This window comes from Miniopterus natalensis, chromosome 9 (assembly GCF_054644295.1).
Source record: "Miniopterus natalensis isolate mMinNat1 chromosome 9, mMinNat1.hap1, whole genome shotgun sequence".
NCBI classification, from domain to species: domain Eukaryota; kingdom Metazoa; phylum Chordata; class Mammalia; order Chiroptera; family Miniopteridae; genus Miniopterus; species Miniopterus natalensis.
The window spans coordinates 65,572,602-65,598,162 of NC_142089.1; the positions used below are offsets into that span (position 1 = coordinate 65,572,602).

At 36.6% G+C, this 25,561-nt stretch overlaps 1 protein-coding gene across 3 annotated transcripts in view; it reads left to right on the top strand.

Moving 5' to 3' along the window:
• NUP153 (nucleoporin 153) overlaps nt 1–25,561 on the top strand; it is a 66,645-nt gene that overhangs the window by 21,283 nt on the left and 19,801 nt on the right. For all 3 annotated transcript variants that reach the window (XM_016205261.2, XM_087820629.1, XM_016205267.2), the window contains 9 exons: nt 5,785–5,901; nt 5,990–6,034; nt 6,144–6,200; nt 8,163–8,309; nt 11,820–11,869; nt 12,127–12,253; nt 19,457–19,591; nt 20,498–20,596; nt 21,792–21,879. In XM_016205261.2, coding sequence (XP_016060747.2) covers nt 5,785–5,901; nt 5,990–6,034; nt 6,144–6,200; nt 8,163–8,309; nt 11,820–11,869; nt 12,127–12,253; nt 19,457–19,591; nt 20,498–20,596; nt 21,792–21,879 — 865 coding nt within the window. The remainder of the gene's footprint in view (nt 1–5,784; nt 5,902–5,989; nt 6,035–6,143; nt 6,201–8,162; nt 8,310–11,819; nt 11,870–12,126; nt 12,254–19,456; nt 19,592–20,497; nt 20,597–21,791; nt 21,880–25,561) is intronic.

A 25,561-nucleotide genomic window follows, 5' to 3' on the forward strand; every position in this document is an offset into this window, starting at 1 on the left:
GAGTTTAAAGATCAACTTGGGGAGAATATACATCTTAACAAAATTGACTCTTCCAATCCATGAACACACTTAGTCTCTCCATTTATTTAAGTCTTTTTTGTTGTTGTTGTTAACTCTCACCTGAGGATATTTTTCCATTGATTTTTAGAGAGAGGGGAAGGGAGGGAGGGAGAGAGAGAGAGAAACATCATTGTGAGAGAGACACATTGATTGGCTTCTTCCTGCATGCGCCCTGACCGACTGGGGCCAGGGATTGAACCCCCAACCCAGGCACATGCCCTTGATTGGGAATCAAACCCAATACCCTTCAGTGCGAAGACCAACACTAACCACAGGACCACACCAGCCAGGGCTGTTCAGGTCTTTTAAATTTTCTTTCACCAGTGTTTTGTAGTATCACACAGACCTTGCACATATTTTGTTAGATTTACATAAAAATAATTAATGTTATTTGGTATTAGTCAAGAATAAATTGCCTAAAAGTCTATTCAATAAATTGAATTCCTAGTTAAAATACCTCCCAGCAAAGAAAACTTCAGGCCCAGATAAATTCTTTGGTGAATTTTACCAAACACAAACTTTTCTGTATACTTCCCAACACATTTATGAAGCCAATATTATCCTGATAACTAAAGCTGAAGACATTATAAGAAAGCTACAGACCAGTATTTCTCCTGAATTGCAGACAAAAACCTAAACAAATATTTGCAAATTGAACCCAGCATATATAAAAAGACTATTACATCATGATCAAGTGGTGTATGTCTTGGGAATACAAGATTGGTTCAACATTTGAAAATTATGTTATCTATCATGTAAATGAGGAATAAAAATTGTACAAATATCTCCATAGATGCATAAAATGCATTTGACAAAATCCAATATCCATTCATGATAACAGTTTTCAGGATACCTAGGAATAGATGGGAAGCTCCTCAACCTGTAAATCGTGTTTACAGAAAATCTTCAGCGAGTTTAGCAAAGTCATAGACTACAAGTTTAATAAAAATCAGTTGTACATACATGTATACATTAGCAGAGGACACCTGGAAATTGGTAACTTTTAAAATATCGATTTAAGGTAAATTGAACCATTCTGTGTTTTGTCAAACTAGGAGTTTCTGGAGGATCTTCAAAATTGTGTTTCATGTATATGTTGTCATGATACTTAGATTTGGACATTTTAAAAATGGAGGAGTAATACTTTTAAGCATATAGGCAATCTAAGACAGACATAGAATTGCACACAAACAAGTATATTTGAAGATTTTGTCTCATCTTTAGAATAGTTTCTTATTTTCCTAATTAGAGGATGTTTTCATAAATGGCAGTAATTTTGAGTTATTTCTGAGTATGTTCATGAATGGCAGTATTTTATCTTTTAAGAAAGTGCTAATTGGATCTTGAAGTTACACAGGGAGTTTTCTCAAGCTTAAACTGGATTATATTTTAATTTTAATTTATTTTTTAATCCTCACTTGAGGACATTCATAAAGAGAGGAAGAGAGAAACATTGATTAGGTTACCTTCTGTAGGTCCCCAACTGGGGATCGAACCCACAACCCAGATATGTGCCCTGATCAGGAATCAAACTGGCAACCTTTGTGCACAGGACAACACTCAACAAACTGAGCCACTCCGGCTGGGCATGGATTATATTATTTTTTAAAAGACATTTTTAGTTAAAATAGTTTAGCATGATAGTAGAAGATAGATGATACAAGCCCATGATTCCTAGGATAGTCCAAGTCAGAGTATATTCTTGCTACTTCCTCCTCTGTTTTGTTTTGTTTTGTTTTTCATCAATTATTTTTTTTAAATTTATCTTTATTGTTGAAAGTATTACAGGTGTCCCATTTTTTCTCCCCAGTTGACCACCTCCACCTCGCTCCCACCTCCTCCCCAGGCCTTCACCCTGTTATTGTCTCTGTCCATGGGCTATGCATATATGCATATAATTTCTTTCGTTAATCTCTTCCCACCCTCCACCCCCTTCCCTTTTCCCTCTGAAATATGATCGTCTGTTGCATGCGTCAATGTCTCTGGATCTGTTTAGTTTGTCAGATTCTTTTGTTCATTAGCTTCTTAAAGAAGACCCTTCAACATTTCATGTAGTACTGGTCTGGTGGTGATGAACTCCTTTAGCTTTTCCTTGTCTGAGAAGCTCTTTATCTGACCTTCAATTCTAAATGATAGCTTTGCTGGGTAGAGTAATCTTAGTTGTAGGTTCTTGTTTTTCATCACTTTGAATATTTCTTGCCACTCCCTTCTGGCCTGCAAGGTTTCTGTTGAGAAATGATCTGACAGTCATATGGGTGCTCCCTTGTAGGTAACTAATTGCTTTTTCTTGCTGCTTTTAAGATTCTCTCTTTGTCTTTAACCTTTGGCATTTTAATTATGATGTGTCTTGGTGTGGGCCTCTTTGGGTTCCTCTTATTTGGGACTCTCTGTGCTTCCTGGACTTGTAAGTCTATTTCTTTCACCAGGTAGAGGAAGTTTTCTGTCATTTTTTCAAATAGGTTTTCAATTTCTTGCTCTCTTCTCCTTCTGGCATCTACGTTGGACCGCTTGAAGTCCCAGAGACTCCTTACACTGTCTTCATATTTCTGGATTCTTTTTTCTTTTTGCTCTTCTGGTTGGGTGTTTTTTGTTTCCTTATGTTCCAAATTGCTGATTTGATTCTCAGAGTCCTCTACTGTTGATTCCCTGTAAATTATTATTCATTTCAGTTCTTGTAGCCTTAATTTCTGATTGGTACTTTATTATGTCATCAGTTATCTCACTTGTTTTCTTAATAGTCTTACTAATATCCTTGAACATCCTTATAACCATAATTCTGAACTCTGTATGTAGTAGCTTGCTTGGTTCTATTTCATTTAGTTCCTTTTCTGGAGATTTCTTCTCGTCTTTCCTTTGTGACATGTTTCTTTGCCTCCACATTTTGGCTGCTTCCAGGTGTTTGTTTCTATGTATTAGGTAGAGCTGCTATGACTCCTGGAATTTGTAGAGTGGCTTTGTGTAGTAGGTGTCCTGTAGGGTCCAGTAGCTCAGCCTCCCCAGTCACCTGAGCTGGCCCTTTTAGTTGCTCCCCTGTGTGGGCTGTGTGCACTGTCCTGTTGTAGTCGAGCCTTGGTTGCTGTTGGTGTCCCTGGGAGGAATTGACCCCCAGGCCAATCGGCTGTGAGGACCAACTGCTACTACAGCCAAAGAGCTGCTGTGCTGGAGACACCCCTGTGGAGCAGGATTTACTTCAGTGGAGCTTTGGTGTTCATCAAGTGTGCCCCTTGAGTGTGTCATTTGTGGATGTGGTAGGGTTGTAATCCAACATGGTTGAGTCTGACCACCAGGTGCACTGTCTCTGGGGCCTCCCAGGAGGTGCAAAGTCAGCCTGTGCCAGTGCCTTGCCCGTGCCTTGCCCAGGTCCACCCAGCATGAGCTACACAGCAAACTGTAGTTGGCTGCTACTTGTGCTGGGCTTGGCGTTGTCCAGGAGAGGCCAAGCTATGAACCAGTGCAGGCTGCCGCTAGTGCCAGGCCAGGGGCATTTATCAAGCTGTATGGGGCACTCTGCTGCTTGTTTGACAGGTTTTAGGAAAGTCCTAAGCATGAGGCTCGAGAGGCCACTTGCATAGAAAAACCCCTGGAAATGGCCTGGAAGAGCTTGCGGGGGGGGGGGGGGGGGGGGGGCAGAGGTGTGAGTCAGGTGCTGGCAATTCAAATATGGCACCTGCCTGCAGGCTGTGTGTGGAGAGGACTCGCCAAAGGAGCCATGGCCTCTGCCAGCTCCTGTGTCTGTGAGGAATCTGTACCTCCAGCTCTTGCCCTGATTCCACGCAGGTTAGTTTCTCCCCGAGTGACCCAGGTTCCTTTCAAGCTGCTGCCCGGCGCTGGGCTCAGAGGTAGCACATCTGAGTGAGTCCATGCTTGGGCCCTTTAAGAGGAAAGCCCGGGGCTCCTGTAGCCTTGGCGTTTCTCAGGGACAGTCCCCGCTGGTTTTTACAGCTGCAAGTTGTGGGGACTTCTCTTCCCGGCTCTGGAACCCTGGGCTCAGGGCCTGTTGTGGGGCTGGGATCCCTTGCTCCTCTGGGAAACCTCCACCGCTGAGATGTCCCTCCCGGCTTTCAACCGCGGCACCGAGTGTGGGCTCGCGGCTGCGTCTCTGAGATCCAGCCCCGATCCGCCAGCGTCTGCACCCCTCCTACCGGTCTTGGTGCTCCTTCAGTTCCCTGGTTTCAGGGCTTCTGTTCAGCCAGATTTCAGGAGGCTCTGAGTGATGGTGGTTCTGTATTTTAGTTGTAATTTTGATGTGATTGTTGAATGCGGCCGGTACCTACACTGCCATCCTCTATTTTTTATATTGAATCCTGTACTTTTTAATGCTGAGTCCTCACATACCATTTGAATCCTTCTGAACACAGGCTTCAGATATTTATCATTGACATTTGGGATGAATCTATTTGCTATTCCTTTCCTAGAGCAGTAGAGTTGGAAGGTGTATTAAAGACTCTCTAATTCATTTCCATTTTATTGATTAGTGAACTGAGGCACTGAGAGGCCAGTGGCCAGTAGAATCCAGTGACAGGACAGACTCTCATAATTTTCTAGAGGATTTTAATGTTGCCTCACATTTGCCAAAGCTTCTGGCCTGAACAGCAATCCTAATGGGCACCAAGTTGTTAATAAAACTAATGCAGAATATTGTAGCTACTCTGAAAATACAGTGAATGTTTGGTGTCTGATAGAAAACATTATTTAAAGTAGTTATCACGATTCAGTTTTTATGATCTATTTGTAGAAACTGGGTTATGTTTTGATTATAGTAATATATCTTTTTTATATTAAGCATTGCCCATAGTGCTTTGATTTGTGGTAGTCACTTGATTATTGGAATGTTGTAATGCATAAAGGGGGTGTTTCTATTGGAATTTGTAAACACTGCTTTTGTATTAAAGGTCACTTATCTTCTTATAAGCTTATTTTCTTAAGTCCAATTTTAAGAAAGTGAAATGATTTATTAAGAAATAGTCTGTGGCCTGGCTGGCATGGCTCAGCAGTTGAGCATCGATGTATGATACAGGAGATAGTGGTTCGATTCCTCGTCAGGGTACTTGCCCGGATTTTGGGCTCAGTCTCCAGTGGGGGCATGCAAAAGGCAGTTGATTGTTGACTTTTTCATCATTGATATTTTTATCTCTCTCTCTCCCTGCTCTCCCTTCCTTGCTTTGGAATCAATAAAGACATTAAGAAAAAAGAAATAGCCTGTGTATTTAAAACTTTTCTTATATTAAAAATTCAGAAACAATTCAGTTTAATATTTTAAATTTCCATTGCAATATAGTCTGCAGTCTTTGTTTAGTTATCTTGGAATTTACTATAATAAAATATTATTTAATACCCAGAATAACTAATAGTTTAACACAGTTGTCACTAATTTAGTGTTCTTTGATTTAAATATTAGGAATAATATCAAGGTAATGATAGAATGTTTTACCATTTATCTCATTTTTTTGATTTAACATAGCCGGGAGAGCTTTAGAGTGTTGTATGCTATCATACCATTTTTTTGCATTGTAAAAGTAATTTCTCAGGCAGAGAAATGGATTTTCAGTAAAGGCATAGAGAAAAAAAGTTAAATATGCAATTAATAACATTACCCAGAGATGAATTGTTACGTTAATCCTGTTTTGCTTTGGACACCCTTCTATTTTGTAAATATTTTCATTTTCTGAGAAAGGTGCTTTAGAGTTTACAGTTCCAACAAATAATACAAATTTTACTTTATAGGTACCATTCAGAAGACAAATGAAAGCTAAGCAAGTCAATGCAGAATACTATGGTGTGACTAGTTCAACAGCCCGACGAATATTGCAGTCTTTAGAGAAGATGTCAAGCCCTTTAGCAGTAAGTGTTTAAAATCACAATTAAAAGCAGAAGTGTAACAGAATTGAGTTTGTGAAAAATCTTAATTTTGTTATTTCAAAATTAACAGGATGCAAAAAGAATTCCATCTGTTGTTTCTTCTCCACTGAATTCTGTAAGTTGACTTTTTAACCTCTTAAGAGAGAGATATTTTTACATATTGATGATGAAAGTCTTATTTTTCAAAGTTTGCAATCTATTCTAATAGTATTGTATTTCTTCAGCCTCTTGATAGGAGTGGGATAGATACCACCACAGATTTTCGGGCCAAAAGGGAAAAGGTAAAGACTTTTTTTAGCATTTATTCATGGAAAGTATCAGCAGTTTTGTTTGGCTTATTTTTAAGTTAGCAAATGTACGAATTGGATTTAGTTGATAGTCATAGGGAACATGTTTGAACAATAAGATTTTTAAAAATTGCACATTCTTGCCTCTTGTGAGGGCCTAGCACAATGCTCCAAGTAGTAAGTGCTCAGCCATTTTTTGGTTATTTGGAATTTCCATCTTCAGCATCTTCATAGTCTTTATGAGTAACTTTTACGTTTTAATAAATAGAAGTAGGAGTGAACAGAGCTTGAAGTGTTTAGCAGTTATAAATTCAGTGAACTGAAGTGCTCACTGAATATAGTTATCTTTGCAAACTTTGCTCATTAATAAACATTATGTCAAACCTGTTGTGTGTAATGGAATTTCAAATTGGCATATCTTTCATCAGTGAGTCAAAAATACTGTTTCAAAATATCAGAGCTATTAAAACAATATAATATAGTTTATATACTGACAGCACTTTTTAGTGTATTCTGTTTTCTTAAAATTAGCTTTGGAGATTACTGTGGAAAAAATAAAATGCTTGAGAGTGTTTAAAAGATGTATTTTTGTTATATTTGTGGCTAGTTAAGTATTCTTCAGGGGAAGCAGATTTCCACATCTTTACTTGTGGAAGGAAGCGTTTACTATAATACCTAGTTCCCTCAGAAGTAATTGATTAAAATTATCATAATTCTCAATTAATTTGAGGACTGTATTTGAGATATTGTTAAAATATAATTATTTTTACTGAAATTCTAATGCAGAGAAGAAAGCTAAAATTCAGTTTTCTCCTTGGGATTGTGTTGCTTCTCAATTTTTAGAATTATCTAGACATTTGTTATCAGGCAAGAGGGAATCCATCATTAGCTGCTGTGATGGGATTAATCCATTAGCTGCTTTTCTCAGATTCCTATTTTATATCAGATTGCATAAAAAGAAGTAACTTTTAAAAATTGTGCCATAATATAAGTTCTCATCAAAAATTTTGATTAATGGTTGTGCACAATACCAATAAAGTCTTATTAATGGCTGTTAATAATTATACAGATAACAGTATTGTAGTTCATGTTTCACAAGTGTAATCAGAACAGTCTACAATGTAGACTGTCTCCTTGAGTTGCAGGATCACACTTGTGACGAGGATTTAGGGAGGAGGTAGTAACCATACAGAGGCTTTGCCTAGGAATTCAGTGCTGTTCACAGCTGCTGCTGAGTGAAAGGGCTGTATTCATAGCATTACAATCTTTGGACAGAGTAGATACTCTAGACTTTATAGTCATCTTAAACCAACAGGATTTTTATTGTGTTCAGGGTAGCAAAAGATTGTTGATAAAACACTTGTATTCTTAGATAATAAAGCCAGTTCATTTTAAGATTTGGAATGCTTTACTAATCAGACTTAAATTGTAAGAATTTTGGTTTGATTTTTAAAAAGCAATAGAGGAAAATTAACTTGGAAAGAGATTTGTTCACATTTTTAGCAATTAAAGTATTTTCACTGCTAATTTTAAAATATCTGTAGCTGAAGAAAATTTAGGCAGTAATTTGGGGGGAAATGTGGCAAAATCAACTTTATATATTTGAAATTGATCCTGTAAAACAGATTTGTGGAACAGTGTTGAATATAGTTCCTATTTTGTGTGTGTGCATGTGTGTGAAAAGTCATCAAGTCTGGAATACAATAGTCTATGAAACCATTTTGGAATTTTTTACATATCTAAGTGTAAATAAGCACACACAGACACAACTCACATACCCTTGGTTCTTTTATTATCAGTTTTACTCTTAGTATTTGTTTGCATTTACTGGGTATTTCTCTAAGAAATACTCATAGTCTCTAGGTCACATTAGCTATTGTCAAATAATTTTTAGCTATGCATCACTGATAATACATGAAAATGAAGGTTTGTCTTTGATTTCTTTTTACCTATAAGGTCATCTGTCAGTATCCTCCGGTTCAGAGGCTCATGACCCCAAAGCCAGTTTCCATAGCAGCAAATCGAACTGCCTATTTTAAACCATCTCTGACCCCATCTGGCGAATTAAAGAAGACTAATCAAAGAATAGATAAAAAACACAGTGTGAGTATGTGTTTATTTTCACTGGTCTTTGAATATTGATTAAAATGAAGAACAAATAATGTAACATAAGTATTCTACCATTGCAGATAATGCCTGTAGTTTGTGAATTAGTGATGATTATGAAATGGAATGCTTTAAAATGGCTGGTACCTTAAATCCAAAGTTAGTGTTTACTAGTAAATACTAGTATGTACTAACGATTTAGATTAAGTAATTTTGCCTCATTTGCTTTATCTGTGTGTTTTGTGTTGTTGGACTATCTGAAAAGAAATTTCAGATATCACATCTGTTTATCTCAAGTACTTTGGCATTCATTTTCTAAGTACTTTCAAATTTTACAATTACAATTTAAATTCATTATTACTTTGTTTTAGTTTCAGGTGTTCAGCATCGTGGTTAGACAATTATATACTTTACAAAGTTATCCCCTTGATATTTCAAGTTCCCCTCTGGCACCACACATAGTTATTTCAGTATTTTTGACTATTTTACATCCCTATGACTATTTTGTAACTACTAATTTGTACTTCTTAATCCCTTCACTTTTTTCATTCAGTCCTCCAACCACCCTTTCCTCTGGCAACCGCTAGCCTGTTCTCTGTATTTATGAGTCTGTTTATATTTTATTTGTTTGTTTACTTTATTCTTCCAATTTCACATATAAGTGAAATTATATGGTATTTGTCATTTGTCTTTCTCTGTCTGACTTATTTCACTTAGCGTAATACCTTCTAGGTTCATCCATGCTGTCCCAAATGGTAAGATTATGTTTTTTTTTTTTTTTTTATTTAAATGTGTCTTTATTGATTTCAGAGAGAGGAAGAGAGAGAGAGAAACATCAGTGATGAGAGAGTCAATATTGATTGGCTGTCTCCTGCATGCTCTGGACTGGAGATCAAGCCCACAACCTGGTCAGGGAACTGCGATCTCCTGAATCCTAGGTAGATGCTTAACCACTGAGCCACACCCAGCCGGGCTACATTCTTTTTTTATGGCCTCGTTACTATTCCATTATATATATATCACACCTTTATTTACGCATCCATCGATGGGCACTTGTGTTGCTTCCATACCTTGGCTATTATAAATACTGCAGTAGCCAAGGAGTACATTGGTGTTCTGGGTTTCTTCAGATATATACCTAGAAGTGAAATCACTGGATCATAAGGCAGTTCTATTTTTAATTTTTTGTGGACCCTCCATACTGTTTTCATAATGGCTCTACCAGTCTGCATTCCTACTAACAGGGCAAGAGGGTTCCCTTTTCTCCATGTCCTAGCCAACACTTGTTTGTTGAGTTATCGATGATAGCCATTCTGATAGGTGTGAGGTAATATCTCATTGTGGTTTTAATTTGCATTTCTCTGATGATTAGTGATGTTGAGCATCTTTTCATGTCTATTGGCCCTTTATGTGTCCTCTTTGGAGAAGTGTCTTCAGGTCCTCTGTCCATTTTTTTAGTTGGGTTGTTTGTTTGTTTTTTTGGTGTTGAGTTGTAGGAGTTCTTCATTAATTTTGGTTATTAACTTTCCTCCATTTAGTAGGTTGTCTTTTTATTTTGTTGATAGTTTCCTTTTCTGTGCAAGAACTTGCGGTTGATGTAGTCCCATTTGTTTATTTTTTCTTTTGTTTCCCTTTCCTGAGGAGACATATCAGGAAAATATTGCTAAGAGAAATGTCAGAGATGTTATTATCCATGTTTTCTTCTGGGATTTTTATGATCTTCAGTCTTACATTTAAGTTTTTAATCCATTTTGAGTTCTTGTGTATGGTTTAAGAAGCTGGTCAAGTTTTATTTTATTTGCGTGTATCTATCCAGTTTTCCCAACACTATTTAATGCTAGACTGTTTTTACCACATTGTGTTCTTTTCTCCTTTGTCATATATTAAATGACCATTATAGGTATAGGTTCGTTTCTGGGCTCTCTATTTTGTTCCATGGATCTATGTGTCTGTTTTTATGCCAATACCATTTTGTTTTGATTACAGTAGCCTTGTAATATAGTTTGATGATCAGGTAGCATGATTCCCCCCAACTTTGTTCTTTTTTCTCAAGATTGCTGTGACTATTCGGGGTCTTTTGTGGTTCCATATAAGTTTTTGTGTTTTTAAAAAATATTTGAGTGTGTGCCGGGCACTATTTTTTTAAAAATATGTCTTATTGATTTTAGAGAGAGAGAAAGGGAGAGGGAGAAAGAGAGAGAAACATCGATGAGAGACAAACATCAACATCAGTTGGCTGCCTCCTGCCCCACTGGGGGTCAAGCCCTCAACCCAGGATGTGCCCTGACCGAGAAGCAAACTGGTGATGGTGCATGGGTTGACCCCCAACCACTGAGAAACACCGGCCGGGTCCATATAAGTTTTTTTGATAGTTCTAGTTCTGTGAAAAAATGCCATTGGTATTTTGATAGAGATTTTATTGAATCTATAGATTGCTGTGGGTAGTATGGAAATTTAAACAATGTTAGTTTTTCCTCTCCATGAGCACGATATATGCATCCATTTATTTTATCTTCAGTTTCTTTCTTCAGTGTCTTATAATTTTTTGAGTATAGGTCTTTTACTTCCTTGGTTAAATTTATTCCTTTATTCCTAAGTATTTTATTTTTTTGATGCAATTGTAAATGGGATTGTTTTCTTAGTTTCCCTTTAGCTCATTATTGTGTAAAAATGCACGCTATTTCTAAATACTTATTTTGTATTCTGCTAGTTAACTGAATTCATTATCATTCCTAGTAAATTTTTGAGGGAACCTTTAGAGGTCTCTGTAGGATCACGTCATCTGCAAATCATGACAGTTTTACTTCTTCCTTTCCGATTTGGATGCCTTTTATTTCTTCTTATCTGATCACTGTGGCTAGGACTTCCAGGACTGTGTTGAATAAGGCAGTGAAAGTGGACATCCCTGTCTTATTCTAGTCCTCACATGGTTGTCTAGGTTGAGTATCCTATAATTTAGTTGTAATTTTGATGTGGTCCTGGGAGGAGGTGAGTGTCAAAGAATCATTTTAAAAGCAATAGCCTTTTAAATTTTCTTGCACATTTAATGTGTCATAATAAGAGGTAAATAAATGTATTTTTGTGGTTGGTGAGTATATTAACCTTGTAGAGTGCCATTTTGTTTAAAGCATAGTTGTGCTCAGTGAGATTTTATGTGTATATGTAATCACACTAACTCTTGCTTACTATTCAGAAGGTAGGCCCAAGTTGCAAATTTTAGGATTCATTAACTAAAAACTGTCAAATTCCTGACTCTAAATATTAAAATTCACAGATAGAAGGGTGGTATTAAGAAAATGATGGGGGTGGGAGGGGGCTGAGGGTGGTGGATGGATTGAACAAAAAAGAGAAAACTCATTGACAGGGACAAGAGTGTGTTGATTTGGGGGAGGGGCTGTGGAGGTGGAAGAGGGTATGGGGGATAAAATAAAAGGGTATGATGGAAAAAAATCAAAGAAAAAAAATTAAATAAGCAAGTGTTTAAATATGGTTTCATTTTTTTTCTAGACCACATATGAAAAAAGTACGACACCAGGACAAAATAGAGAACAAGAAAGGTAATGTCATCTTTATAGCTAAATGTCTTTATATGTAAATTGTAAGTTCTGTATGTGATTTCATGTGCCTTTTTGAAGATTAAGACAGGTTAAAAATTGAAACTTTATGCATAAAATTTCTGTCAGCTTTAGCTGTACATTTATTTTCTTATTTGTTAGCAGTTCTAATATTTAGGTGTTCAGTTAACAAGTTATGGACCAGAGTAGTAATATATCATTTGTTTCAATTTTCTTTCTTTCTTTTTTTTTTTGCTTAGTGGTTTGTCTTACCCAAATTTCAGTATGTCTGCAGCCAATGGTGTATCTTCTGGAGTAGGTAGTGGAGGCGGCAAGATGAGACGAGAGAGGACACGCTTTGTGGCAACTAAACCTCCGGAGGTGGAGGTAGGATTATATGCTTAATACTCTTGATGTTTATTGAAAGCTTTGGTGTGTTGTGGTGTGGACGGGAGGTCTCGAAGGGTGGGGTTAAAGGAGACTCAACACAAGAATAATCTGCCATTGACATAGTTCCTTTGAAGTGTGTGTGTCTTCTAAACTACCAGGCTTTTAAAATCACCTTCACTGTGACAACACAGAAAACAGCCTAGTACTAACAATTTCATGGATGTCATTAAAAAGCCATAATTCTTTTAATAAAAGAATTGCAATTAATGAAACTATTTCACCCATAGGATATTATTATATAATTAGGTTTTGCCAATTTGTGAAACTTACGCAAATGGATTAATGTGGTTTGTATTCATCTCACTTGCCCTTTTCATATTATTTGTGAACTTTATCAGTGTTGTGAAAGGTAACTTGAGGTTATTTCCTTTGACAGTAATGTTTACCCAGTGTAACTATTTACCACAATCCATCCTGCAGGGTACATTTGGGTTGATTCCTAAAACAAGCCGAGGTGAATATTTACGCGTTTCTCCCTCCTGCGGTGTTTGCTCTAGGCTGCTTTTCTAGGAATGGAGTTGCTGTATTATAAGGGATGATACAGGTCTTCAAATATATTGGATGTTGCCTCATTGCTCTTCAAGGTAGTTTTAGAGTTTAACACTTCCACATGACAATAGGTAGATCTGCTTTTTCTTTATCCTTATCAGCTCTTGATGTAGTTGATTTAAAAATTTTTTACCGATGTTATGGCTGTGAATTGGCATGCTCTTGGAGTTTTATTTTGCGTATTGTTGTTTACTAGGGAAGGGAGACATGTTTTTGAGCTTCTTGGCCATTTGGGTTTTCTCTTTATCTGTTTTTTTCTATTGGGTTATTTCTTTTATTCGGAAGAGTTCTTTATATATTCTGAACATAAAAATCTGAAAAAGATAGAGACTAATTGAAGAGTGGTTAAATTAACTTTTTTTATAGATTGTTCTATTTGTTTTCTACCTGCATTGTGTTGAATGCAGGTTTCATTTCAGTCTTTTTGTAAATGAATTTCAGTCTAGCTGGATCACTTAAGTTTTGATACATAGTGCTTTCATTTGCCATTCCTCCCCTCCCCTCCCCCCCCTCCCCTCCCCTCCCCCTCCCCCTCCCCTGCACTCCACTCCACTTCACTTCACTTCACTCCACTCCCGTGGACAGACATTGATGTGAGAGACACATCCTTTGGTTGCCTCCGGGATGCGAACCTTCTGGGGCCAGGGATCAAGCCTGCAAACGAGGTACATGGCCTTGGCCAGAATCGAACCCAGGACCCTTCAGTCCTTGGTCTAACGTTCTAGCCACTGAGCAAAACTGGCTAGGACTGTCATTTGTTTTCTAATTGAAATTTCATTTGTGACTTTCTCATTGACTCACGAATTTTTCAGGAGTATATATTTAGATTTTTAAACAGGAGATCTTAACAGTTTCTGTTGACTGTGAAATCATGTTTTGATCGAAATTGTGTATGTATTAGTATTAATTTTCTTCATGTCTATTGCAAAACCTGGGAAATCTGTTTCATTTTTTCCCTTATCTCCCTTTTTCCTGTTTAGCAGTTTTGTAGTTGTGCCTCTCTCCAGAGGCACAGCTCATCAGAATCATAGCTTCTTTGGCAGTGTGGACTTCCTGCCATATAGCCTATCTTGTGATATTTTTGCTAGGGGCCTTGGCTCAGTTATTGGTCTTAAGGCTCTGTTTTTTCCCCTTAGATTCTGCTTGTTGCTCTGCTGGAGTGTTGTGGAAGGAGGGAATGTATTAATGTATTCTATTATCTGAAAGAAAAAGCCTTGAATGCCCTTAATTATATAGTGTATAAAATGTTTTAAGTTTTCTTAGCAAACCAATTTTCTTTTGTCATTAAAACTATGTAGATTTAATAACATTTAAGAAATGGGTTGTCTTGCGTTATATACATAAGGAAATTAATATCTGATTAATATAGCATCAACTTGTTCTTTAGACATGTTTTTTATTTCTCAGTAAAATTTGTGGCCCTACCTTTTTGAAGTTTATCCCTGTATGAGAACAATTATTTGCTTGGTTTGTTTTTTGCCAAATGGCAGATTTGTGAATTTTGCTTATTTCCCTTCAGTGTGAACTTAAAAAGATATAATTTCTGAGATATTTAGCTGAATCTCAGGTTGATGTTTGTAGCTTAATTTTAGCTGTCTTGTAGATTTGTGTTTAGCTTGGCTTTGCTCTGTTGATATATTTGGGGGGGGGTGTTAAAATTAATTTCTTTACTTTGGCTTTTATTACCTGGTATATTAACTGTTAGGAACTTTATGAAAATCTAACTCCCCAGATCTCTTTATCACTTCCTCCCTTATCTGGGCCACCTCTCTCCATTCCGGCCAACTGCCAACTGCCAACTTCACATCCCAGGATGCCTCACCCAACTCCTCTTACCCCTACCTCTTCTGCACTGAAGTTACAGTCTTCTGAGGAGAGAGGTACTAATGGGTAGCTTCCCCAAATTTCCTGCTTACCTTGTGTTATTTTTACTAGATAAGCAATATATAATAAGATTGAGTTTGGGGAAATTTAATCGCTTGATATTGTCATGTGAGGTACAGTTCTGCCACTTACTGGTGTGAATGACTTTGATCAAATTAACTTCCTTGTGCATCACCTTCCTTCTCTTTAAAATAAGGATAAGAAGAAGAAATATATTTAGCTTGTGTCTATAGGATGTCTGTCATTTAATAGCTGTATGATATTAGGCCATATATCTCCATGCCTCAGTTTCCTCATCTACACTAAGAAGTGTCTACCTCATGTTTGGTAACCCATGTAAAGTTATTACAAAGATAATATATAGTAAGTCAGATTTGATGGTAGTTGTGTTCAACTTGAGGAATCTCTAACCACCCAGTTACAATTCTTGCCTTTCTCTCAGATTTGTGGGACCCACTTCTGATCAGTCAAGTCAAAATTTTGGTGACTAGGAATTAAATTTAAAATTGATTCAAGGTTACCCTGGCTGGTGTTGCTTAGTTGGCTGGGCACCCTCCCGTGCACTGAAAGGTTGCTGGTTCAATTTCTGGTCAAGGGCACGTGCCTGGGTTACAGGCTCAGTCCCTGCAGGAGGCAGCCGATCAGTGTTCTGCTCTCACATTGATGTTTCTCTCTCCTTCTCCCTCTCCCTCTTTCTCCAAAAATCAATTTAAAAAATCTTAAAAAAATAGAAATAAAATAAAATTGGTTCGAAGTCAATAGTATAAAAAAACAGTAAGTGTAAGTGTGTGGCTTAATGAGTTGTCAGAGATACAGGCTCTTCAGTTGATGTGTCCAGGTGTTGTAACGGGTCTAAAGGGAAGAAAATAAGGCTAAGGTTGGAGATGGAAAGAAATATCCCTACCGAAATACAAAACTGTCTTTTGTTTCCTTCCTTCCTTTCCCCTCCCTCACATTATATAAGTTTCAAACAGGAGGAATGTTGAAAGAATTGTGCAGTGAACACACTTATTCCTAGGACTTAGATTCTAATATTTTGTCATATTTCCTTTAGCAAACAAATACTGATCTTATTTTTTAGGCACATTTCAAAGTAAGTTTAAGACTTAAGTCAGTATACTTCACCTCCAAATACTTCAGCATACATTGCACGAACTAGAGTTAAATATTTGTTGTTTTTTAATTTAACAAGAACTTACGTGTAGTAAAATTCTTAGATGTGTACCATTTAATGAATTTGGCAAATGTTTACACCTGTGTAACCCAAACCCCTTTCGAGGTGTTGAACATTTCCAGTCCTCCAGAAAATTTACTCATGCTCCTTCCCAGTTTATATTCACTGCCTCCTACCCCTGGAACAGTCACTATTCTCATTTTTTCCCACTGTATATTCATTTTGCTTGTTCTAAAACTTCACACCAATACAGTTATTCAGAGTGTCGGTTTTTTTTGGTCTGGCTGTTATGAATAAATTGATGTGAACATTCTTGCACCATTTTTGTAGAAATATGGTTATTTTTCTTGGTGTAGATACCTAGCAGTGGAGGTGGGAGTAACATTTTATACTCCCACCAACAGTGTGTGGGCATTTCTGTTACTGTGCATCTTTACCAGTAGTTGTCATTTTTTTAAATTGTAGCCATTCTGCTCTGTGTATGGTGTGGTATATATTGTAATTTTAATTTGCTTTTCCCTGATGACTAGTAATGTATTCTTGTTTATGTCCTTATTGGCCATTAGTATTATCTGTCTTTCTGAGGTCTCTGTTCAGGTATTTTGTCCTTTTAAAATTGGATTGTATTACTGATTGCAGGAACTCTTTATGAATTCTAGATCCAAATACTTTGAATGATACATGTCTTACAAGAAGTCTGAATTTATTTATTTCCCCCCCACTGTTTTTACTGTTCTTTGTACCTAAGAAATGTTTGCTTCTCCCCAGGCTGCAAAGAAATTCTCCTGTTTTATCTTCTGGAAGATAATTAATAGTGTTTTTCTGTTTTTTTCCAATTTCTTTTTTGATTTCTTATGTAACCCATGGATTGTTTACAAGTGCCTTTAATTTCATGATTTTTGTGTGTGTGTATTTTAATTGACTTCAGAGAGAGAGAAAGGGAGAGGGAGAGAGAGATAGAAACATCAATGATGAGAGACAGTCATTGATGGGCTGCTCCTGCAACCTCTGCACCAGGGATCAAGCCTGAAATCCGGCATGTACCCGGACTGGGAACCGAAGTGTCACCTCCTGGTTCATAGGTTGATGCTTAACCACCAAGCCACACTTACTGGGTGATTTTAAAAAATGTTTTGAAATGCATTGAGACTTGTTTTATAGTCCAGCATGTGGTTTGCATGATGAATTTGAAGAATGCATATTCTGCAATTGTTAGGTATAATGTTCTATAGAAGTCAGATTAGGTGACTGATAGTATTTCTTAGATTTTCTTTGTTCCTGCTGAACTTTTTGAGGGGGGGTGTGTGTGGTTAGGCTTGGTCTATTAAAATTGTTGAGAATAGGAGTTAAAATTGTCAACTTGTCCCAGCTGGCATGGCTTGGTGGTTGAGCCATTGACCTGTGATCCAGGAGCTTGCAGTTCAATTCCCAGTTAGGGCACATGCCTGGGTTGCGGGCTGGATCCCTGGTGGGGGGCATGCGGGAGGCAGCAAATCAGTGACTTTGTCATCATTGAGGTTTCTCTCTCTCTCCCTCTCCCTTTCTCTATAATCAGTAAATATATATTTAAAAAATAAAATAAAAATAAAACTGTCAACTTGCATTTGGTGCATTTCCCCCCCTTTAATTATGTTAATTTTTGCTTCATATATTTTGAGGACCTCATTAGAGTGTACACTTAAGTCTATTATGGCTTTTCAGTGATGTGCCTCTTTTAATATTACTAAATGTCCTTTTAAAAAATTTTTTGTCTTAAAATCTACTTTATCTGGTATCAATATAGCCAGCCACTCTGTTGTTAGAATAAGCTTTCTTAAGGCTTACTAATTGCAGGTTATATCTTTTTTCATCCATTTACTTTCAGTCTTTATTTTTATATTTAAGCCTTCTGAATCATATAGTTAATTCTTGCCTTTTTATTTATTTCTGCCTTTTAATTGGGATGTTTACTTATAATCAGTGTAATTATTGATATCGTTGGATTAAAGCTTACCAGTTTTCTAATTTTCCCATTTGTTTCTCTCTTGTTCTTTTTGAAAGCTGCTTTCTTTTGGGTTAATTGGTTATTAGTTAGAATTTCATTTTAATTTCTTGTTCGATTTTTATCTCTGTCCATATTACTTAGTGGTTCCTCTTGGGATTATGATATATATGTCCTTCTTACATTCTACTTTGTGTTAATATTGTACCACTTCCTGTGAAAAATTAAGGGTCTTACAACTTTATAGTTTAATTTAGCACCCCTTTTCCTTGGTATTTTATGCTGTAATTGTCATTTGTATTACATTTAGATAGATAGGCTATAAACCCATCCCATATAATTTTTGCTCTGTACAGTTAAATTAAGAGAAAAAAAAAATGTGGGTTTTTTGTTTTTTAATGTTTGCTCTCAGATTTTCCATTTCTTCCAGAAATCTGAGTTTCCATTTAGTATCATTTCTGTTCACCCTGAAGAACTTGTAGAGCAGGTTTTATGGTAACAGATTCTCTTTTCTTTTCCCTGAAAATGTTATTTTTCCTTTTTTGGGGTGGTGGAGGCTTGACTTTTTTCCTGAGGTGTGATTTGTGGATAATAAACCTCATCTGTTTGAAGAGTTCAGATTGCTTTAGCTGGCAGTGAGCTCACTGAACTCAAACTCTGTAACCTCTGTGGTGGGTGGTAGCTGAAACTCCTTTAGCCTTAGTTGGCTGCTTGATGTTTGCCTTACACACATGTAGTATTACAGGTCTGCCAAGAGATTTGGATAGTTTATATGCCAACTTGGGGCTTCCCTTCTGTGGTTCTTCAGTCTTGCATCTCCCCTCATTTTCTAGCTGCTGTGGTCAGCTTGTCTGTTCTCTGATTCCTCAGTCTGTCCTCTGATTGCAGTTTTCTCTCTGAATTTCAACAATCCATTGATACCAACTCATAAAGAGAACAGGAAGCTCGCTCAGTCATCCTGTTTCAAGTGTCTTACCCCTCCAGTTTCTACTTGCTTGTGGTTGCTCTCCAGTGTTTTCAGATAGTTGTTTTTAATAATTTGTCCAGAGTTTATGACTTATTATCTTTCAGAGCATTGGTGAGATATGAATTACTCCACCATTAGCAGAAGAAAAACTCTTTTTCTTTCTTGTAAATAGGAGTCATTTGAGACTTGGGGTGGCCTTTGCTATATTGGGTTAAAAACCAAGGCAGTTTACCAAAGTCATTAGTATTGACGTTTATTAAATGCTTGCTTTACATGCCAAAACCATGTATCGTGTTAATATTACAACTATGGAATATAATTTTTTTCCTCGTTTTCACCGATTAGGAAATTGGTATTGAGGGCAGTTAGGTTCACAAAGTCACATGGCTGGCTGGTGGCTGGGATTCAAATCTTGTTTGGTTTATTTGATTTAAGAGCTCACATTGTTAATAACACTGCATGGTGCTAACTTCTTTTTATTCTAAACTTACCTGTAACTGTATAAATTCTATCTGAAAATACGAACAGATAAAAGAATGACATGAAAGATGAACCTATATCATTTAAAAACTTACTGTGTTTTAGGAAATGGAAGTACCAGTATTACCGAATATCTCTCTACCCATCACCAGTTCTTCACTGCCTACCTTCAATTTTAGTTCCTCTGTGATCACAACTTCTCATTCACCAATTAGTCCTGCACAGTCATTGACAAATAAGGTAAAAAAATATTGTACAAATGGAGGTGATTTTTTATTTTTTGTATTTATTTTTAAAAAATCTAATATTCAGTTTAAAGCAGTGGTTGATTTTCACTATGGAAATCAATAACTCAGTAAGAGAAAAATGGAAATGATATTTTGTTTTTTTAAAAAGTGTACATTTTAATGGGATATGTTACAGTGGGAGTGTTCTTTAATTCTTATGCTTTGCATTAAAGAAAGAGATGATTGCTTGTTTCCAAACAATGTTTTCAATTAAGATATTTTCTTTGGTGTAAGAATAGATTTATGTTTTTATTTTTCAAGTAGTAGTAATATCTTTAATTTGTTCCTGAAATTTTATATATATATATATATATATGTATCTTTATTGATTTCAGAGAGAGAGGGAGAAGGGAGAGAGAGAGAGAATCATCAGTGATGAGAGAGAGTCATTGATTGGCTGCCTCCTGCATGCCTCTGACTGGGAATCAAGCCTGCAACCTGGGCATGTGCCCTGATGGGGAATCGAACTGCAATCTCCTGGATCCTAGGTCGATGCTCAACCACTGAGCCACACCGGGCTGGACTGTTCCTGAAATTTTTATGCTTTTGTTTTGGCTTTTACTTTTTCTGAACTACTTAAAAAATTTTTTTTCTGAACATATGCTTATGGATGTTATTTTTCTCCTTTAGCCAAATATCTGTGTCTAAAATAGTGTATACTCCTCTTCCAAGAGGAAGCCAAATTTTATAGCAGTTACAATTAAGTGTTTTTCAGAAGTTAAAAGTGTTTTTAAATCTAAAAGGGGGAAAATTTGCTTTTGGCTTCTTTGGAATAAGTAATTTGCTTAAAGTCTGTCTTATTGTCAATTTCTTTTCCTAAAAAGCTCTTTTGTATTTTTTTAATAATTTGGAAAACCAGGTACAAATGACCTCTCCAAACAACACAAACAGTCCCATGTTTAGATTTTCATCTCCAATTGTAAAATCTACTGAGGCAGATGTACTACCTCCATCATCTGTAAGTCGCAACCAAGGAATATTTCATGTTTATTGATTTCAAAGGCATACTGTATTTTTATCAAATCTAAGATGCCATCGGTGGTAAGAAGTAGTTGTTTTTCTTCCAAGTTAAAAAAATTAGTGTACAGAAAACTTGAGTGCGTGAACACCTATGTATTTTTCACTACATGTGTACACACACACACGCTTTTTCTCATGTACCATTTGAAAGTTAAGATGCAGACATCTTAATTACCTTAATACTTCCCATGTATCCCCCAAGTAAAAGGACATTTCTTTGCGTATTCACAGTACAGTTATTATTCCTGTAAAAGTTAACATGATATAATAACAACATAGTTCATATTCAGATTCTCCCATTGGCCCAGGCTGTCTTTTTTTTTTTTAAATAATATCTTTATTGATTTCAGAGAGAGGGGGAGAGAGATAGAAACATCAATGATGAGAGTCATTGATCAGCTGCCTCCTGCACCCCCCCCCCCCCCCCCCGCGGGGATCAAGCCAGAAACTCACCTGGATCATAGGTCGATGCTCAACTGCTGAGCCACGACACCCGGTCCAGACTATCCTTTAAATAACTACTGTTTTGTTTTCTCTTGTTCCTAGATATAATTAGGATTAGGACCGAATCAATTAAGTCATAATGCATTTAGTGAATATGTTTCTTGAATTATCTTTAACCTGAATAAGTTTAGGATTTTTATGTTCCACAGTATTTATTTGTTTATTTCTTTATAATAGAAATCAATATTTTGGGTAAGAATAATAAGTTGCCCCACTCTTATTTGGCATGTGTATTATTTTAACATGTTTCTCTTTGTGTTTTTTACTGTGTTCTTGTTTTCTGTCAACTAGATGTTCCAGATCATTTGTAGTTTCCTTGCTGCATGCCTGAAATCTGTCTGTCTGCTCAAAAAGTCTCAGACTTTTTATTAGAAAATGACATTTAGAAACCCAGACTTGGGCATGAGGAACACATTATTTATGTACTGCTTTGAAAGAAAAATGTGTCTTAGAAGTTAAAACACTGCTGTTAAACTATGACTCACAATTTGTTACAAGAAGCATCTAAATTTTAGAGATGGTAAAATATGGAAAACTGTGGATTTTAGAATAAATGAAATTCAATATATTTTTTTCACTTGGGATTAAAAAAAGCTCTGTATTTGAAAGGATAAATTTTCTCTTTACAGATTGGATTTATATTTAGTGTGCCTGTTGCAAAAACAGCAGAACTTTCTGGCTCTAGTAGTATTTCAAAACCAATTACAAGTAGTTCAGGTAAGTAAAAACTTCTCATTAATTTTTACATAAAAATAGTTGCATATATTAAATTAATATTTCATATTCTTTCACCTTTGGCAATTCTTATAAATGCTTTCATATGAATGAAATTTGCTCTGAAAAGAAACAGGAGCTAATATCAACCTTATTTTTTAATCCTCACCCAAGGATATGTTTTTATTGAATTTAGAGGGGGAAGGGAGGGAGAGAGAGGAAGAGAATATGAATGAATCAGCTGCCTCTCCACTGGCCAGGGTTAATAACAGCCTTTTGACAATGTTTTTAAAATTTTAAAAAAATTTTTGTTTAAAAATTACAGATGTCCCTTTTTTTTCCCCAATGACCCATTCCACCTCGTCTCACCCCCCTCCCCATTCCCTCTCCCCACCAATGTCTGTGTCCTTGGGTTGTGCATATCAGCATATAAATTCTTCGGTTACTCTCTTCCCCTCCACCTGCCCTCCCCCCTCCATCCTTCTGAGATTCGTCAGTCTGATCTATGCTTCCATTTGACAATGTTTTTTAGTAATTGCTTCCTAAATGTAAATGTTAACAGTTTGATTGTGAGGGGAATAGTCGCAACAGCAAATTAATCTTATTGTCTTTGTTCAGTCAAAATAAGTTTATTATTAATGAAATCTTACAAGAAATTCAGTGGATTCCTTCTCTAGGTTTACTGTTCAGTTCACAGTATTTTTATGTCAGGGTTATTATGCTGGCCTCTGCAAATAGTAATATGTAATTTCTGAACTCAAGAAATGGGAAAAGTCGTGGCTGGGTGGCTCAGTTGGTTGGAGCATCATCCCATACACCAAAAGATTGCAGGTTCCATTCCTGGTCAGGACTCATACCTGGGTTGCGGGTTCCATCGCTCGTCTGGGCGCGTACATATGGGGAGGCAGTCAGTTGGTGTTGCTTTCTCATATTGATGTTTCTCTCTCCCTCCCTCCCTTTCTTTCTAAAAAGCAATAAAAAAAAAAAAAATCACCTGGTGAGGATTAAAAAAAAGAAAAGAAGGCATAATTGAGGGAAAATGATGAATAATCAGATAATTATTTTATTTGCTTATTTAAAAATATTTCTTTTTCGCCCTAGCCGGTTTGGCTCAGTGGTTGGAGCTTTGGCTTGCAGACTGAAGGGTCCCAGGTTCGAGTCCAGCCAAGGGCATGTACCTTGGTTGCAGGCTCCATCTCCAGCCCTGGTTGGGGCATGTGCGGGAGGCAGCCAATCAATGTCTGTCTCTCACATCGATGTGTCCCCCCTCCCGAAATGCAGTGGAAAAAATATTCTTTGGCGAGGATTAAAATATATATGTATTTTAAAATTTCAGTTGACCTACAATATTGTGTTAATTTCTGGTGTTTAGACATTTATATAACTTATGGGCTGATCATCCCGGTAAATGTACCCATCTGACACCATACTTTGGTATTACAGTATTATTGACTATATTCCCTATAATACCTCCCCGTGACTATTTCTACCAATTTGTACTTAATTCCTTCCTCGTTTTCACCCATCTCTCCCCTGCCCTCCCCATTTTGGCAACCATCCAAATGTTCCCTGTATCTATGAGTTTATTTCTGTTTTATTTGTTCATTTGTTTTTGTGTTCATCCATTGATCGACATTAGGGTTTCCACCTTTTGGCTATTGTGGACAGTGCTACTGTGAATATGCACATGCATGTATTTATTTGAATACTGACTTCAGTGTTTTGGGGTATATATCTAGGAATGGAATTGGTTGGTCAAATGGTCTTTTGAGGAACCACAAAGTTGTTTTTCTCAGCAGCTGGCTCATTTTACATTCCCACTAGTAGTATATGAGGGTTCAGATTTCTTCACATTTTCACCACACTTTTACTTTTTAAATTTTATTATAGCCATCTGTTTGCATTTCCCTAGCGATGAATGATGTTGACCTTCTCTGTGTGCTTGTTGGTCCTTTACGTATCTTCTTGGGAGAAATGTCAAATCAAGTCTTACCTATTTTAAAATTGGTTTCTTTGTTTGCTGAGATGTAAAAATTTTTATATAGCCTGGATACTGTATCCTTATCAGACATGATTTATAAGTAATTTCACCAATTCAGTGGATTGGCTTTTCACGCTTTCTTGATAATGTCCTTAGAAACACAGAGGTTATTAATTTTGTTCAAGTTCAATTTTTTTTTCTGCTTGTGCTTTTGATGTCATCTAAGAATCCGTTGCTAAATCCATGGTCATGAGGATAGACCTCCTAGATTTTTTCTAAGAGCATTATGGTTTTATTATATTTAGATCATTGATCCATTTTAAATTAAGTTTTGTTTATGGTGTGAGATACATGGGTGAGCAGGATTTTTTATTTTTTTAAGTATATCTTCATTGATTTCTGAGGGGGGGGAGAGAGAGAGAAACATCAATGATGAGAGAGTCACTTATTGGCTGTCTCCTGCACCCCCACCGCTGGGGACTGAGCCAGCAACCTGGGCATGTGCCCTGCTGGGGAATCAAACCGAGATCTCCTATATCGTAAGTCGATGCTCAATCACTGAGCCACGCCAGGCCGGGCTAGGCTGGATTTTTTGAAACTACTTTTTAATTTGCAAACACTCAAGAAGAAAAACCTGGTTATTTGTATTTTATTATAGAAAATTTCAAACATTCTCCAGAGTTGAATGGTAGACTGAATCCCCATATATGCTTTATGAAGATAACTTCAACCTTTCCATTTTATGACCAATCTTGTCTGTCCCTCTTTCCCTCCCTTCCTCTTTCCCCTTACACATACAAAGACAACTATCAGGTTATTTTAAAACAATTCCACACATACTTCATCTCTAAATGGACACTTCCCCCTTAAAAATATAACCACAAAACTATTATCATACTCAAAATATAGATTTTTTAAAAAAATATATCTTTATTGATTTCAGAGAGAGGAAAGGAGAGGGAGAGAGAGATAGAAACATCAATGATGAGAGAGTCATTGATCGAGCCTGCAACCCGGGCATGTGTCCTGACTGGGAATCGAACCCCGATCACCTGGATCCTAGGGTGACGCTCAACCGCTGAGCCATGCCTGGCTGGGCAAAATATAGATATCTTAAGTAAAAGGATATGTTGGTTTTGGAACGTTTGGAAAATATAAAAAATAAAAGCAATAAAAGTAAGTCACTCATCATTAGCGGCCACCATTACTCTTTAGATGTAAACATTCAAAATCTTTTGGACTTTATAACCTGTTTTTACTCTTATAACTATGCTTTCAAGAATGATTATTTTTGTGGCTCTGTAGCATTTCATCATGTTAGCATTCTGTAATTTATGTAATCAGCCCCTTATTGAGCATTTATCATCCAGGTTTTCATTGTTGTAACTGCAGGATATTTTCACTCATAGGGTGAATTTCTAGAAATGAAATAACTGGCGCAGTTGAATATTTTTTAAGGTATTTTTTAAATCAGTATTATAAATTGCTGTGTAATTGATTACATATTTTATGAAGGTTAGCAGCTTGCCCCAGTTGCCACCCTGTCTTCAGTGTTTCAACTTGATTTTCTTGATTACCAGTGAATCATTGGGTAATAATTCTAGTTTATATTTTTTGCACCTTTGGAGGAGAGAGATGTACAGTGTGGGAAATAATATTTTTACTTCCTTATAATGGCAATTTAACCCTGTATTGTTAAGTAAT